General features: G+C 36.2%; 1 protein-coding gene across 7 annotated transcripts in view; it reads left to right on the top strand.

Annotated features, from left to right (window-relative positions):
* The window catches only part of ANAPC10 (anaphase promoting complex subunit 10), a 38901-nt gene that overhangs the window by 1484 nt on the left and 23000 nt on the right, over positions 1–14417 (top strand). For 3 of the 7 annotated variants that reach the window (XR_014692481.1, XR_014692482.1, XM_084517442.1), the window contains exons 2-4: positions 4376–4492; positions 5860–5950; positions 6686–6806. Coding sequence is in view for 1 of the 7 variants with exons in the window: in XM_084517442.1 (XP_084373568.1) it covers positions 4378–4492; positions 5860–5950; positions 6686–6806 (327 nt within the window). In the remaining 6 variants the exon portion in view is untranslated. Of the gene's footprint in view, positions 1–4375; positions 4493–5009; positions 5269–5859; positions 5951–6685; positions 6807–14417 lie in introns of all 7 variants that reach the window. The other 4 variants (XR_014692478.1, XR_014692479.1, XR_014692480.1 and 1 more) reach the window with 3 other exon arrangements.

Genomic DNA, 14417 nt, shown 5'->3' with positions numbered 1-14417 from the left:
TAGTACACATAAGGATTTACCTGAAGTGTTTTCTGAATTGTAGGAGGTTATTTTAAGCATTTGCACAAATTGATTGCACCTCTGAGGCCTGGAAAAGTTCAAACCTAGGATTTTATTTTTTCAAGAGTGGCAACAGATGATGTGAGGAAGTCAGAGATCAGTGAACCTAGTTTTTATCCCTTGGAAGATGATGGGGAGGTGGCTTGGGAGAAGACTGTCAGGAAGTAGAAGACAATTAAAAATGACATGTGAACAGAAGATGGCCTACTTTGGTTTATTAACAACTGGGACCAAACTTCTAATGAGGATGGAATCTAAGTGATTTTTCTTGAGTTTTACAGGGTTTCTGCCATTGTCTGGGTTGATGTTGTTAAAAGCAAGGACTGAAATGTGGTCAAAAATAATTTCTGTGAGATCTGTGTACAGCTGATTGAAAAACTGATTTCAAAGCTGTGTTTAGATGATTCACTGTTAGGGATGTTGTGAACTCCTGGGGAGTTTTGTTTTGCAATTTTTTTTTTTCATGGCAAACACAACACAGGTACATTGACAAGTTAGAAAGGATTGCAAGCAAAATGATCAAAATCAGTGTAATTAATCTCAACAGAGATGACAACTGAGGGAGGAATTGAACACAGGGACAAAATGTCAAAGGCAGAAATGGAAAAGGTGTTACTGAATAGCAAACAGTATCTGCAAAAGTGTCTGAATGCTGTATTGTGTAGTAAATGACATATTAACAATATGATGTTATTTGAGTAAGAACCTTTGTTAAAGTGGTATGCCATTGTTTTTTAACCATAGTATGTAGATCTTTTAGACCCTGCAAAAATATTTGTTTTGCAAGACTTCATTTTTCAAGAAAACTGAGTGGCATAGGCACTCTTCTAGAAAGGAAACAAAGTAAATTTGGTTTAAAAAAAAAAAAAAAGGCTGCTACATAAGTGTTAGTGATAAACTAGTCCTTGAGCTCTCCGTAAAACAAGAGAAGAAATCATGCTTGTTTTTAAGAAGATAACATGGGTTGGATGTTAAAGCAAAACTGTGTTTGCAAGGAGATAAAATACTGAAGCTGGCTCTGTGAGAGGAATGTGAATGGCTGGACAGATGTCTGATGGTTATAGTCTGGTCTCTCAAAGATCCTTACAGGTGTGCGTTTTAAGCCTTTGTGTGCTAACAAGGTGGAATTAGAAATTGTACTTTGAGAAGTCTGCTTGATAATCTGCAAAATTTTCATTGAGCTTGGGTATGAAAAGAAAGGGTCAATATGTATCCTTTTCTGTCCCTTCTTCAGTGTGATGCAAGAGTGTATGTTTTGTGAAAGGTTTGCTTTCAGGTGTGCATCTTCTAAATGTCTTACAGTGTTATAATCAGAATGACTTATCTGCTTTGATTATGAATGGTAGAATGCTTGAACCATCTAAATCCACTTCGTTGTGTTTATAAAATACTTCTGTTAAATTGGGTTTAATGGTTATTTCATGCGGAGGTCCTCCAGGAAAGAGCTAACTTTTCTAAGGAAGATGCTGAGGGATAGAGTTCAGGCTGGGTTAAGAAGCTCAGCTTTCTTGTTTTAATTAAAGGAAGCATACTTTGCTACTGGAGAGCAGCAAAATGAAAGTGTGACATTGATTATATCATTGAGTTAATAATATGTTCACGTTGCAATTAAAGAAACGGCAAGCCTACTAATGATCATTTGGAATAACTGGATTGGAAAATTGAAGATGTTTCCAGCCAATGCCTCTATAGATGCGATATGTCTTTCCATTTTTAGCACATACTAAGTAGAAAGGCTTCTAGACAGACTGCTTATTTTCTCCAGAGCTTGGGGGGAAAAAAAAGAAAACCATTGTGTTCTTCTCATTCCATTGTCTTCTCAGACTAAGATTCTTTTTTTTTTTTTTCTAATTTGGTGACTTAATTCAAATGCAAGTGTGGTTTTATTTTTAGTAGTAACTATTTGTGTCTTTCCCAAAATAAGGAATTTGTACTTCTAGTAAAATGTCAAAAAGTGTTTTGTTTTTTTGTTTTTTTTTTTTTGAGTGAGTTGGCTTGTATTATTTTCCCTTGTACTTCTATTGCCTTTCTTGCTTTTAAACTTCTTTTTATTAGGAAGCTTCAGCAAAGCTATCTAGAATGTATTGTTACAAAGCTGGTTAAACAGCTTCAGTCATGAAAAACTGACTGGATTAGTCCAACTCATTAGTTCACACGATGAAGGTTTTCAGTCTTTCATTATCACTTGTCTGTGATCTGTGACTGATTTGTCAGTGATTCTCACTGTCCGTTTCAGATCCTCAGCATGTACGCCTCAAAACTCTGAACCAAAGCAATACAAAGTTGTTTAGGACTTCTCTGTGTGCCCTAAACCTTGTAAGAAATCTCAGCATGTTGTTCATTCAGGGATTTTGAACACTTTGGACAAATAGGTGATTTGAGTTTTAAAGTTCTTAAGAAAATACATGTAATCTCCTCAATGATTAATAAAGATAACTTGAGTTTTGGTTATTGGGACAAAAATGTTTATTTTTCAGATAACCCCAAAACAAGTGTTACGTAACTTTTTCCAAGACAGTTTTAAATTCTCAAAAGAAAATTTGTAATACTGTATTTGATTGAAGTTGCTATCAGTAAATATAAAACAAAGTTGTCCTAAGTAGCTACTAGAGTAAGTTATTTTCTGCTATGATCTATTCATATGTCTATGATCTGTTCTAGACATGAAAACCCATTGGATTTGCAGTGTAGCCAATTCATCAGAGCACAGCTACATTTTAAGGACTCAATAAACATCTGATAACGTTTTTTTCTTTTTTAAAAGGATAACACAATACTTAAATACAATGGGGAGCAAAGATTTCTGTTAGTGTCTAGCTAGTGGCTAAATGGTTTGTCCATTTCATTTTTTCTTAATACCGTTTAGCTTTTGAACACAAATTTTGTAGGAAAACTGTGTGATGTTTTTAGAATTTGTAGATCTGTGAATTATACGAGTATATACAGGATATTTGGGATTGAATTGGATGTGTAGCATTCTACTCATTTTTTTCCAAGATGATGATATTTGAGCAAGGCATTTTGTTTGTGGTCCTCTGCAATAGTTGCTGTCATCAATGCTAAGGTTTTACTACATATGTAATTGTTTCTTATTTTTTTTTTTAATGGTGGTCAGGACTGCAATCTTATATCTGAATGAGTCATAAACAAAAAAAAATGGTAGTCATTCTGCAAAATTAAACATTAGGCAAAGGCCAATAGAAAATCTTTGGTGCAGACAAATATATACTACAGAACTTGAATTTCTGGTGTTCAATAAAGTTTTTAGCTGCAGAAATATTCTTATATTGGAAAATATTGTTTTTGTCTATGGCTTGTATTGCTTCTGTAGTGGGTAAGGTCTGGATTCTGTGGATGCCAAACTAGTTCAGAATCTCTGTCTAGGTGGGGTGCTGGAAGTCTTTTTCTTTTTTTTTTTTTTTTTTTGTGATTTAGCAGAGCATAATATACTGTCATGCATATAAGCAAAGGATTAGAAGTCAAGTCTAATTCGTTGACTCTTGAGTGCTTTACATTTAGTCTTAGGCTTTTGATTCCTTGCATGGAATTTGTTTCTTTGGAATCCTTTTTTTTTTTTTTTTTTTTTGGGGGGGGGGAGGGAGGATGGGCTGGGAAAGAAAGCCTTTAAAGCTATTTCCTAGGCAGTAGTAAGGTCCTCTACATGACATGAAGAACAACAACTTCTATATGGCAGTAGGCCAGGTGTGAGACTGAATGATTACTTGAGCAGTATAAGTCACAGGTTAGTGATTCTAGATGAACTTGTGAAGTTAAGTAAATGGACCATGGATGCATGTGGCAATGACCAGTCTCTTCCAAATAAAGGACTAAATGATTTATTCAAATTTTCCTTTCCTATTTTTAAGAAGTATCTCAAGGAAGACTGGTTTGCTCTAGACTCTGAACTTGGAGATTAGGAAAACTTGTGTGTGTGCTAGGACAGAAAATGAAATTGTAGTGCTAGCCTTTAAATCAAAAGGGTCTGTTTCCATTTGTCTTGGAAACAAAAACTTCCTAAAACCCCCAAAATGAAACAATAACTAATTCTGTATTTGTGTAAAGAATGATACAAGTAATGTAACTTAAGAATGTTGCCAGTGTACAACCTATTTTTACACAGACAATTTTTTGCATACATGTGGAACCTCATATTTGCAAGGTTTAAATATTGAATCTATGATAGTTTATAGAATATATGGTTTATACAAGTTTGAGGTCAAAGAATTAAATCTTCTATATGAACAAATACAATCCTTTAGTTTTCCCATCAGCCTTAAAATATGTCAACTAACTTGTTTGCTTGTTTTTTTATTAGAAATGACTACCCCAAACAAGACACCACCTGGTGCTGATCCAAAACAGTTGGAGAGGACTGGTACTGTTAGAGAAATAGGATCACAAGCAGTTTGGTCACTTTCGTCTTGTAAACCAGGTAGAATCACAACGTATGATTCTATGTAAATTATTCTTAGAAAATGTAATGGGTTATGTTTTGATAAGAAGTCGTACATGCAGAGTGTAGCAGTAGAATTGCTGTAATGTAAATTATTAGGAGGGTGTCATTAAAAAAAAAAAAGCCTAGTTTGATGCAATTTGAAAGAGTTATAACTATATTAGAAACCCTAAAATTAAGAAATATGTCACATTAGCAAAACAGAGCTTTTGCTGATTTTAAACTAAACTGTATTTTTACTTGTTCAGTGAACAAACTGAACTGTGTAAGCACTGTGTAATTATTTCTGTAGTTTGGCATTTTGACCAAGTATCTTTGATTTTAAGTCAGACAAACAATCTATGCAGTTAGCCAACATAAATATTCCATCCAGACTTTGTGTAGCTCTCTAAAATCCTGCAAGTAAAATGAAGCCATTGTAAATGTTGCTGAGATATCATTAGTGATAGTTTACACCTGCTCAAAATATCTGCAAATCTGTTCTTTTCATTTGAAGTGGTTGAGCTGCTATTTTGGAAACAGCTGTTGGGTGCTGATCTGATACCTATCTGCAGTCTAGTGTCAGTGATCACTTCATACTGCAACATTGCACTCAGGCTGGTCTGATGTGCTGGTGTCTCTTATTTGAAGAAAAACATCATATGGCTCTGTCACTTCAAATGGAACAAAGATTTCTTATTGAAGATAAAACTGCCTCTGCTAAATTAAAACTGCAGCTTTTGAGGGCAGTTATTAATGATGTGATTAGTAGAAAGGTAGGTAATGAGGGAATGGAAAAATAAATGTTCAGAGTTGTTTCTTTAAATGTGACTGCTTTTATGAATATTGGTTTTGGCAGCTATTGCTTGTTCTAGCTACTAACTTTAAAAATATTCCAAGAAATGGCTTGTAAAAAAAAGTTATATTTGCTAAAATTTTGTAATAATTGAATGATCTGTTAGTGGTGGTTGGACCAGATGATCTTGAAGGTCTTTTCCAACCTTAATGAGTCTATGCTTTTCATGTAGTTCATTAGTTCAATTATAGAATAGGTAGAAATCATGAAGTATTGTTCTTGCAATTATGAATTATTTCTTAACATTTGGAATTCCAGGACATGTTGAAAGGTGTAACAACCACCCCTCAGATATCAATAGGAGATAGAACATAAAGACACTGTAGCACTGCGTTTTTATTGACAGACACCCGTTTTAGTTCTGTCACAAGTACAACTTGAATCTTTAGAAATATTTCCTTATGTTATAGTTTAAAATGTGTTTTAGTTTGTAAAAGCTGTAAAAAAAAAAAGTCTGTGATTATATCACAGATAAAGAATATTCAAGATTATCACCTTTTCTTTTTCTTAGGATTTGGAGTGGATCAGTTAAGAGATGATAATCTAGAAACTTACTGGCAGTCAGATGGATCGCAGCCTCATTTGGTGAACATCCAGTTTAGGTATTAAAAATTACTCTGTATGGGTTAGAATGTTTCGCTTAACTTTGTGTGGATGACTGTTCACCAAGACTGGGACTTGGGAAGTGTGTGGACTCTTGAACTAGTCCTGTGTTACCTTACAGTGTTTATGAAAAAAAGTGTTTTTTTTTTTTTTTTGAAATTGTTATAGCTACTGAATCCCTAAATGAGCAACAAAAAGGAATCTTTAATTCCATTTGTAGCAGTTTCACATTTACCTACATAGGGTGACATTTGAATCTTGACTTTTTCTGTCATAGGCTGTGATTTGAAGGGTAGCTGACTGTGTTTAAAGTAGTCCTGTATTTAGCAACTGATTGAGAAACCTTTTCCTGTTTTATTCTGCTGTGATTGACAAGACTGGCTTTTTGAGTCACCTTGACTATTCTTTTGGTATAGTAGTAGAGCCCATATTTGATAAGCGAAGCATATGTTTCATCACATATAAGCGCTTATTTGGCATTTTGACCTTTTGTTGTAGTTTTTGGTATAATGCAAGTTCAGAAGACAGGTGAAGGATAATAGTGAAAATCTATTATGTGTGCGTTATCTAATGTGTGAAGAAAATCTGTTGATTTAACAAGAAGGTTCTTATAAATCAATAGGCGCACTTTTATATTAAGTTTTAAAACATTCAGATTTTACTACAAAATAACAACAAACTCTTCCTGAATGTTTTTCTTTGGGATGCTTACATTGTTTCTTTTCTTCTTGCAGGAGAAAAACAACAGTGAAGACGTTATGTATTTATGCAGACTACAAATCTGATGAAAGTTACACTCCAAGCAAAATCTCGGTCAGAGTAGGAAATAACTTTCATAATCTCCAGGAAATTCGGGTAGGTCAATGGTATTTCACTCTCTTAAAGTAGTCCTCTCTACTTAGGATATTTGATGTGTGAAATGTTTTTTGAGGTGAAATGGCATTGTTCTTGGAGGAAATATCTGGGTTGATTTTGGTGTTTGCTTTTACTTTCTTACTTTGTAAAATTGTTAGGTTGGTTTCAGTTTTTGTCAGGTGTGACTACCAACATGGTTATAACAGGGTTCATATGTAGATCCAGTAATGGAATAAAGAGTGGGATTTTACAAAATAGGATTCTTTAGAATTAGTGTCTGGAAAGCCTATGCTTGGAACAAAGCAACCAAGGGGGAGACTCAGCTTCTAAATACTTGCAATTTTAGACTTTAAAGGTGGGGGAAAGCAGGAATTCAAATTCTTTTCATGAATTTAAAATACAGACTTTAGTTGTAGCTCTGGATGGTGCATAAATATCTTTGGTGTCAGTCTGGAGTTAGATTTAATTTCTGGGAGGCTGCATTTATTCTCATTAACGAGTAATGTCTGTTTCAAAGCTCATTTTGAGGCCCTGGCAAAAAGAAATTGCAGGGCAATTCCTCCTCCTCCTCAGTTATGCAAAGATTTCTTTGTATTCTATTAGGTAAAGAATCTTCATATAAGTGAGAATTTGTTATATATTTCCTGATAGCTGACTAGCTACTGTTGATTGTGGGGCTAGGTAGATTGCAATGTTAACTCTTCCAAAATAATAATATAAGCAAACAATTCCCAATTTAAATTGAAAGTTTAATTACAATTAAAGAGTTGTATATTACAGTTAGATATGTACATAAATGATGCTTTACTTTTGAGAATTGTTTTTGATCTTTCTCACTGCTTTCTTATAGTGGGCAGTCACTGAAATACACAAATTTTGGGAAGTGTGCAATACTTTTAACAGTAAGATGCAAAATCCAATTTCTACTCACTAGGTGTGGTATTTGATGCTATAATATTTTAATCACTAACATTCTTCTTATTTACAAGAGATAATAGTCAACAGTGTTTTTCCACAATGATGCTTCTAGCCAGAAGAAAATTTCTTTGAAGAAAAAACTAAGATCAGATATGAGTTGCTTTAACTGTTTAGTTTTGTGTACTAGCCTTTTGTAAATAGTAAAGGCAGATTTCAAATAATTCATATCTTTATGGGAGTTTGCCTTATAAACTAATCAGGTTACTCATGAGCAAGTATCTTTTGATAATTTTGAGTTATAGTGACCTCATGTTTCATCTTCCTCATCTCTGGAGTTCAGCTGCTACTGGCAGCTGTACTGTGAAGGTTTAGCATACCTCCCTTATATGGCAGGTATTACAATAACAGAAGGATCAGTAATAAGTAGAAAAAGGTGTTAAACAGTGGTCTGAATTTGGACTTCTCTGCTTTTTGTTTCCCTTCTTGTTTTTCTGTGTTTGAAGTCCCTACAAGAACAACTTGTAAGTAGAAGGCTATAGCTGCAGTGCGGAAAGAAAGCTTAATGTGCCTTCACTATGTTGGCAGTCTATTTCCTTTCTCAGATTTGTGCTTTCAAGTTACGGGTAATTATGCTTTTATCCTAAATCTTAAATGGAAGAGCCTTGCACTTTTTTGAAGTATTCTTCTGATATGAAATGACACTACTTGAGGTGTCTTTCATCAACTGCATATTCTGTCTTTTAATCTTAATTACATCATAGCTGTTTGGGAGTTTGACTAAGTTTAACAGTAAAAACAATGTATTTTTCTCGGTAGTCTATAGGCCTGTTTTGTGAGTGTCCACTAGATGTCATTGTTGTCCTTAATTATCAGTTTCTTTTTTTTGCTTGTAGTCTACTTTTCCAATAATTAAATGTCTTTTTATAATAATGTTTATTACAGCATTCTGTGTGTAGCCTCAATGACATAACTTTCTTATAAAGTGGTGAACTTCCACTTTTGAGGGTATATGTGTTAAAAACTTATATAAACAATAAAATGTATTTGTAGAATTATTTTGAACTTGTATTGTTTATTATGAACATATTAGTCTTCTGCAATTTCTCAGGAATTTTTTCTTCATTTTTTTCTCACTGAACACAATTCTGTACATGATGCATTTGGTTAAAAATCACAGAATCACAGAATCACAGAATTTTCTAGGTTGGAAGAGACCTCAAGGTCATCGAGTCCAACCTCCAACCTAACGCTAACAGCCCTCCACTAAACCATATCCCTAAGCTCTACATCTAAGCGTCTTTTGAAGACTTCCAGGGATGGTGACTCCACCACTTCCCTGGGCAGCCTGTTCCAATGCCTCACAACCCTTTCTGTAAAGAAGTTCTTCCTAACATCTAACCTAAAACTCCCCTGGCTCAACTTAAGCCCATTCCCCCTCGTCCTGTCACCAGGCACGTGGGAGAACAGGCCAACCCCCACCTCTCTACAGCCTCCTTTAAGGTATCTGTAAAGAGCAATAAGGTCGCCCCTGAGCCTCCTCTTCTCCAGGCTGAACAAGCCCAGCTCCCTCAGCCGCTCCTCGTAGGACTTGTTCTCCAGGCCCCTCACCAGCTTTGTCGCCCTTCTCTGCACCCGCTCAAGCACCTCGATGTCCTTCTTGTAGCGAGGGGCCCAAAACTGAACACAGTACTCGAGGTGCGGCCTCACCAGAGCTGAGTACAGGGGGACGATCACCTCCCTAGCCCTGCTGGTCACGCTGTTCCTAATACAAGCCAGGATGCCGTTGGCCTTCTTGGCCACCTGAGCACACTGCTGGCTCATATTCAGCCGACTGTCCACCATCACTCCCAGGTCCTTCTCTGCCTGGCAGCTTTCCAACCATTCCTCTCCCAGCCTGTAGCTCTGAAAAAAAAAAAAAAAAACTTGTACATGAAATGTTTCATAGGTCTTATAGTATATTAATGGGACTGTAATATGTTTCATGAGAGCAGTAATTGTTATGCATACCACATGCTCATATGCTTTTTTATTTTAAAACTGAGAAGAATATGTGGTCAAGCTTCTTACTAATGAGGTGTGATACTTTTGATGCTGTGAAATACTGAAGACTAATTCTCTGGCCACTAATGTTAAATATTGCTATCAGTTTTAAGATTTTCTAATGTGCTTGATATTCAGAATGCATTTCTGAATTTTTTCTTCAATCTAGAAACTTTTTCTTCAGCTTTTCTGACACACGTTGTTAAAGCAGGGTGAACCATTATGAGCTCTTCACAGAAATCTGCTTAATTACACAATGATTCTGTTGGCTTCAGGAACAATTGACAGGGTTGGAAATCCAACTAAATCATTTTCTATTTTTCATGAATGCTTGCCCAACTCATAGTGTCTAAAGAAAGTCCTACGATGCCTCCATGTGTTCTTTTCCAAATGGTCTACTTGAAACAATGCCATGTGCAGTTAGGCTAGGTTTAATCAATAATACAACAGTAGCTTGAGTTTGTGTTCTAGTTTGTAAGAATGTCCTTTTTTTTGGAACCTAAAATTAAATTATTTTCTCAGTAAAGAGAAACAAGTCATTTATAGCCCATTCTATAGGTGAGAACAATCCTTGTGATCTGGCAGTGTTATACCTTTGTTCGACTGGAGGTACTGCAGTTGAGATGTGTGCACAGTACACATCTCAATGTGTACTTCTCCTACTTAAAGTGCCTTTTTACCACAACTGTCAAGTTTGGAGAACAAGTATTTTCTTGTTTCCCATTTTAAGAGTTCTGCAGTGTAATGGTGCAAGTAGTTTGTATGGACAAGATAGAGATACTGTTTTTTTAAACAGACCTCAGTATGTGAGATAAATCATTATACTTGAGATAAGTCATTGTCCTTTTTCACAATGTGAAAATAACCTGCTGTAAAGCAAGTGAACAAAAAGCTTGCTGTAGGAAATCACAGGTTGCCAAATGGTGCTCATCTTCCTGGTTGCCTTTATACCTCTCCCAAGACATTTAGGTCATCTGCAGTTCATCTTCCCATTATAACGTGATCTTTTTATGGTAAGCTTAAGTAGAATTTCAGATTATATTTTCCTATTAGTTTCAGTGATTTCTGCTGTCAGCCTGTAGTGTAGGGACTTTATAGTTATCTCGCTTTGCTGTGTGAACTCTATTAGTGCCAATTCTGTGTCGTTTGTTATAAATTATACTTTGCGAAGATGTTGGCCAGACTTGGAGAATCGTTACTTTTCACGTCCTCTCAAACCTGAGAAGCTGCTTGTGTTTAGTCCCCAATTTAAAGTTGCTGTCGGAGGCAGAACCCCTCTAAAAACAAGCAAAGTTGTAGTGTGCATTACTGAGGACTCAACAATAGAATATGGTGTATGTGTCTTGGCAGTAACTAGAGATGCAACTGCAAAGGTATAATTTGTTTCCTATTCCAGTAAGAGTTCTCTTCCAGCATTCTTTTGGGGCTTTTTGTGATTTCTGATTTGGAAGACTTGCTTTTTCATTTAGTTTGTGTAGTTCAGAGAAAACAGCAAGATTTGTGATAGGCTCATGCCATTGCTAGTGTATGGCATTGCGACATGTACTGTTTTTCAAATTATATAAGGACAGTAATAAGCCACATGGTGGATAAGACATACTAATGTTTGGGTTTGAAAAAGAATCATCAGAAACCCCCTGTGAAGAAGAGTAGCAGACCATGAATGTTCTTTGTTTATGCAGTAGGACAAGACTGCACACAGAGTAAGGACCTGACTTTGTGTAACCTCAGTAAGCAAGATCCTTGCTTGCTATTTGCCTGTTCTGGAAACCATCCAGGCAGAAGCAATGCTGCTAGAAAAGGGTAACTCCCATGGTTAACAACTGTTACAGGTATCCAGTGATCCCTCACTGAGCAGTGATGGATAGCCTTATGTGGGATGAAGATACATTGTCACTGGCAGTTCTACCTAGCAGACTTTGTATCAAACAATGATACCAAGTATTAAATGTTGCTTTAACTCTGTTGTTGTCCCCTTTTTTCCTGGAACAAAAGCATACTTAACCTTTTCATCAAGACTCAGTTCTGGAGATGACTTTGCAATATCCTTGCTGGCAACAGTGTGGGTCTTCTGCTTTTTGTCAGGCAGTATAGCTGTCTCTTTTTGAATAGCTATTTATTTTGTTTTCAGCTTGTTTTCTGACCCTTTTGGTTTTGATTCGTGTTTTGTAACTGGCTGCTCCCCACCCATAGCAAGCACAGCCATATCCCTGGTGCCGTGGTATTTTGGCCAAGCACCACGGACAGGGGCGCTTCTTTACTGATTTCAGACATTCTGTGCTAGAGCAAGGAATTGTCAACCAGGAGAATGTCCAAGCTGGGGAGCTTTTCTCAAAGATAGTTAAGGAAGTTTGGACCCTTATTGTAATCTTGTTACTCTACAGTGTCCACTGTAGCGAGGAGGTTGGACTTCTCTAGATGAAGTTCTGAATTTCTGAAATTCGCCTGTTCTCTGTATGTGATGTAAATAAATATAGATACTGAGAAACAAGAAGATGTGAACTTGTCGTAGTAGTGCTGCAAACTAATGAATTAAGGAAGTGTACTGTTTCTGAGTTTCTGGTCAGACATCTCTAATGTGCATTTTAAATAACTTTTCTCTGAAGATGGAATATAGAGCTGATAATTGCTTTTTATTTAGATTCCTCACTAAGTTTCAAGTACTTTGACTAGAAACCCTTCCTCCATATTCTTTTTTCACATGTAAGAAATGATGCAGTGCCGATCCCCAATTATTCCTTGAGTTCAAAATTTCGCTTAAAAATACTCAGCTTTCAGAAAACTACACCTGATGCTAAGAAAAGACTAAGTTTTACTTTCACAGAATTTCAAATGTAGTCTTTCTTGTCTGTCTCTAGGAGGTTGGGTCAGTAGATGAAGTCATCACACCAGACTGTTCATTTTGATTGTTATCTAGCTGTTTTGCTGATTGGGCATGGATTTACTTCACCAGGATGCAGACAGTATCTGCTGCTAACACCTGCAATTTACCACTACTGGAAGTTTTCAAAGCAGAATAGAATGATTCACAGGTATTTGCTGTTTATTAAGCCTTGTGATTGTTGCCAAGGGGAGGGGGCCAAGTTCAGGAAACAGGCCTATTCCTGCTGATGCAGCTGGTACTCCTTGTGCCTACCTTCTGACAGAGGATGTTTTGCCAGTCTGGGATCCTTGCAGGAGAAAGGCTAGTTCCCTGCATATGTCATTGCCTGTAGAGATGATATGAACTACTCATTGTTCTTATGCTTTTGGAAATCAACTTCAAACTTTGGAAGTTATAGAAAGGATGGCAGTTGTTTTGCTCTTTATGTCCTGGAATGGTAATATATTGGAACAGAGCCATGCAATTATGAAAAATGCAGTTATTAAAAAAAAATATTTTGTGGATATGAATTGCGTGTGCAGAGACATCCACATTAGTTCTATCATCTCTAAAGAACGGAGGCTTTTTTGGCCCCGCAACATAAAATCATTCAGTGTTTTTCTTTCCTTTTTTTGAGATGATACTTTAAAAGAGAAACATCACTTCTGATGGATCCTAGAATTTCAAAACCAAACAAAAAAAAACCCTAAACATTGGTTATTACGCTGTGGTGTATGTTGCATATAGAAATGTTTTCTCTTGTTTTATATACCAGTTTTCAAAAATGAATCTTTATGGAGGGACCTTTTCCTGTCTACAGAGGAACTCAATCAGGAAAGGGTGTGTTAAAGAGGCCCTTTTAATTTTAGTACTGTCAGTCTGACTTTACCTACTGAAGTAGAGGAAAAGCCATGTCAAAGAAAGTGGCAACAGCTCTATGGAAGGCAGGAACTTGATGAAGTACAGAGCTTTCCTTAAGGGAGCTCAAATATATAAAGCCTAGGAATTTGAAAGCATCTCCTGGGATTATAACCTTTGTCGTGATTATTCGATCTAAGTTCTATCATGGCAAAGGAATTAGAAAATGCACGTGATTTTTCATGTAAAAGTAAAAGAATTTATCTCTCTCCACTGCAGTGAGAAAAGGCAAGATAACTTACTAATCAAAAAAAGTGATAAAATTGTGGCTTGATAGTAAGCATAGCATAGTATAGAAAACTGCAAATTTAGATTTCTTCAATGCTTTTGAAGTAACGTGATAATAGTGAATGGTATTAGTCATTTTGAAGGAACGTTGATTTGTTTGTAGTCTGTGCAGATACTCTATACTGTTGAACCAATATGCCAAGTCAAAGTCCCCATCAAATTGTGCCTTTATTGTCTGGGTGATGTTTGAGGACTAACTGTAAGAGGGAACTGAGGTATAAGATACGATTCCAGTGTGCAATGTGGCTTTGATCCCAACAGGTAAGCATAGATGGAACCGTAGTACAGTGTCTTGACTCAGTATCCTGATCTCCAACCCCTTGCTCACGTAGCAATGAAGCATGTTAAATCAGACTTCCAAAAGAGACTTCCTAGTTAAAACTGTTCTCCCACTTACACTGCAAAATAGCAGGCTGAAGATCTGCTAATACTTACGTTTTCACGTGAATTTGTATGCTTTTTCACGGAAACTGATTTGATACTCAGTTTGTACCTGACTGAAACTCATAACTGTGATGTTCATTGAGACCAGATTACTTGAGAAGGTTTGGTAGTTTTGTTTACATCAATTAGTTCTGACTAGA

Source organism: Aythya ferina (genome assembly GCF_964211825.1).
Source record: "Aythya ferina genome assembly, chromosome: 4".
Lineage (NCBI taxonomy): Eukaryota > Metazoa > Chordata > Aves > Anseriformes > Anatidae > Aythya > Aythya ferina.
Note: the sequence above shows the minus strand (reverse complement) of the source record. Positions and strands in the feature narration are given on the sequence as shown.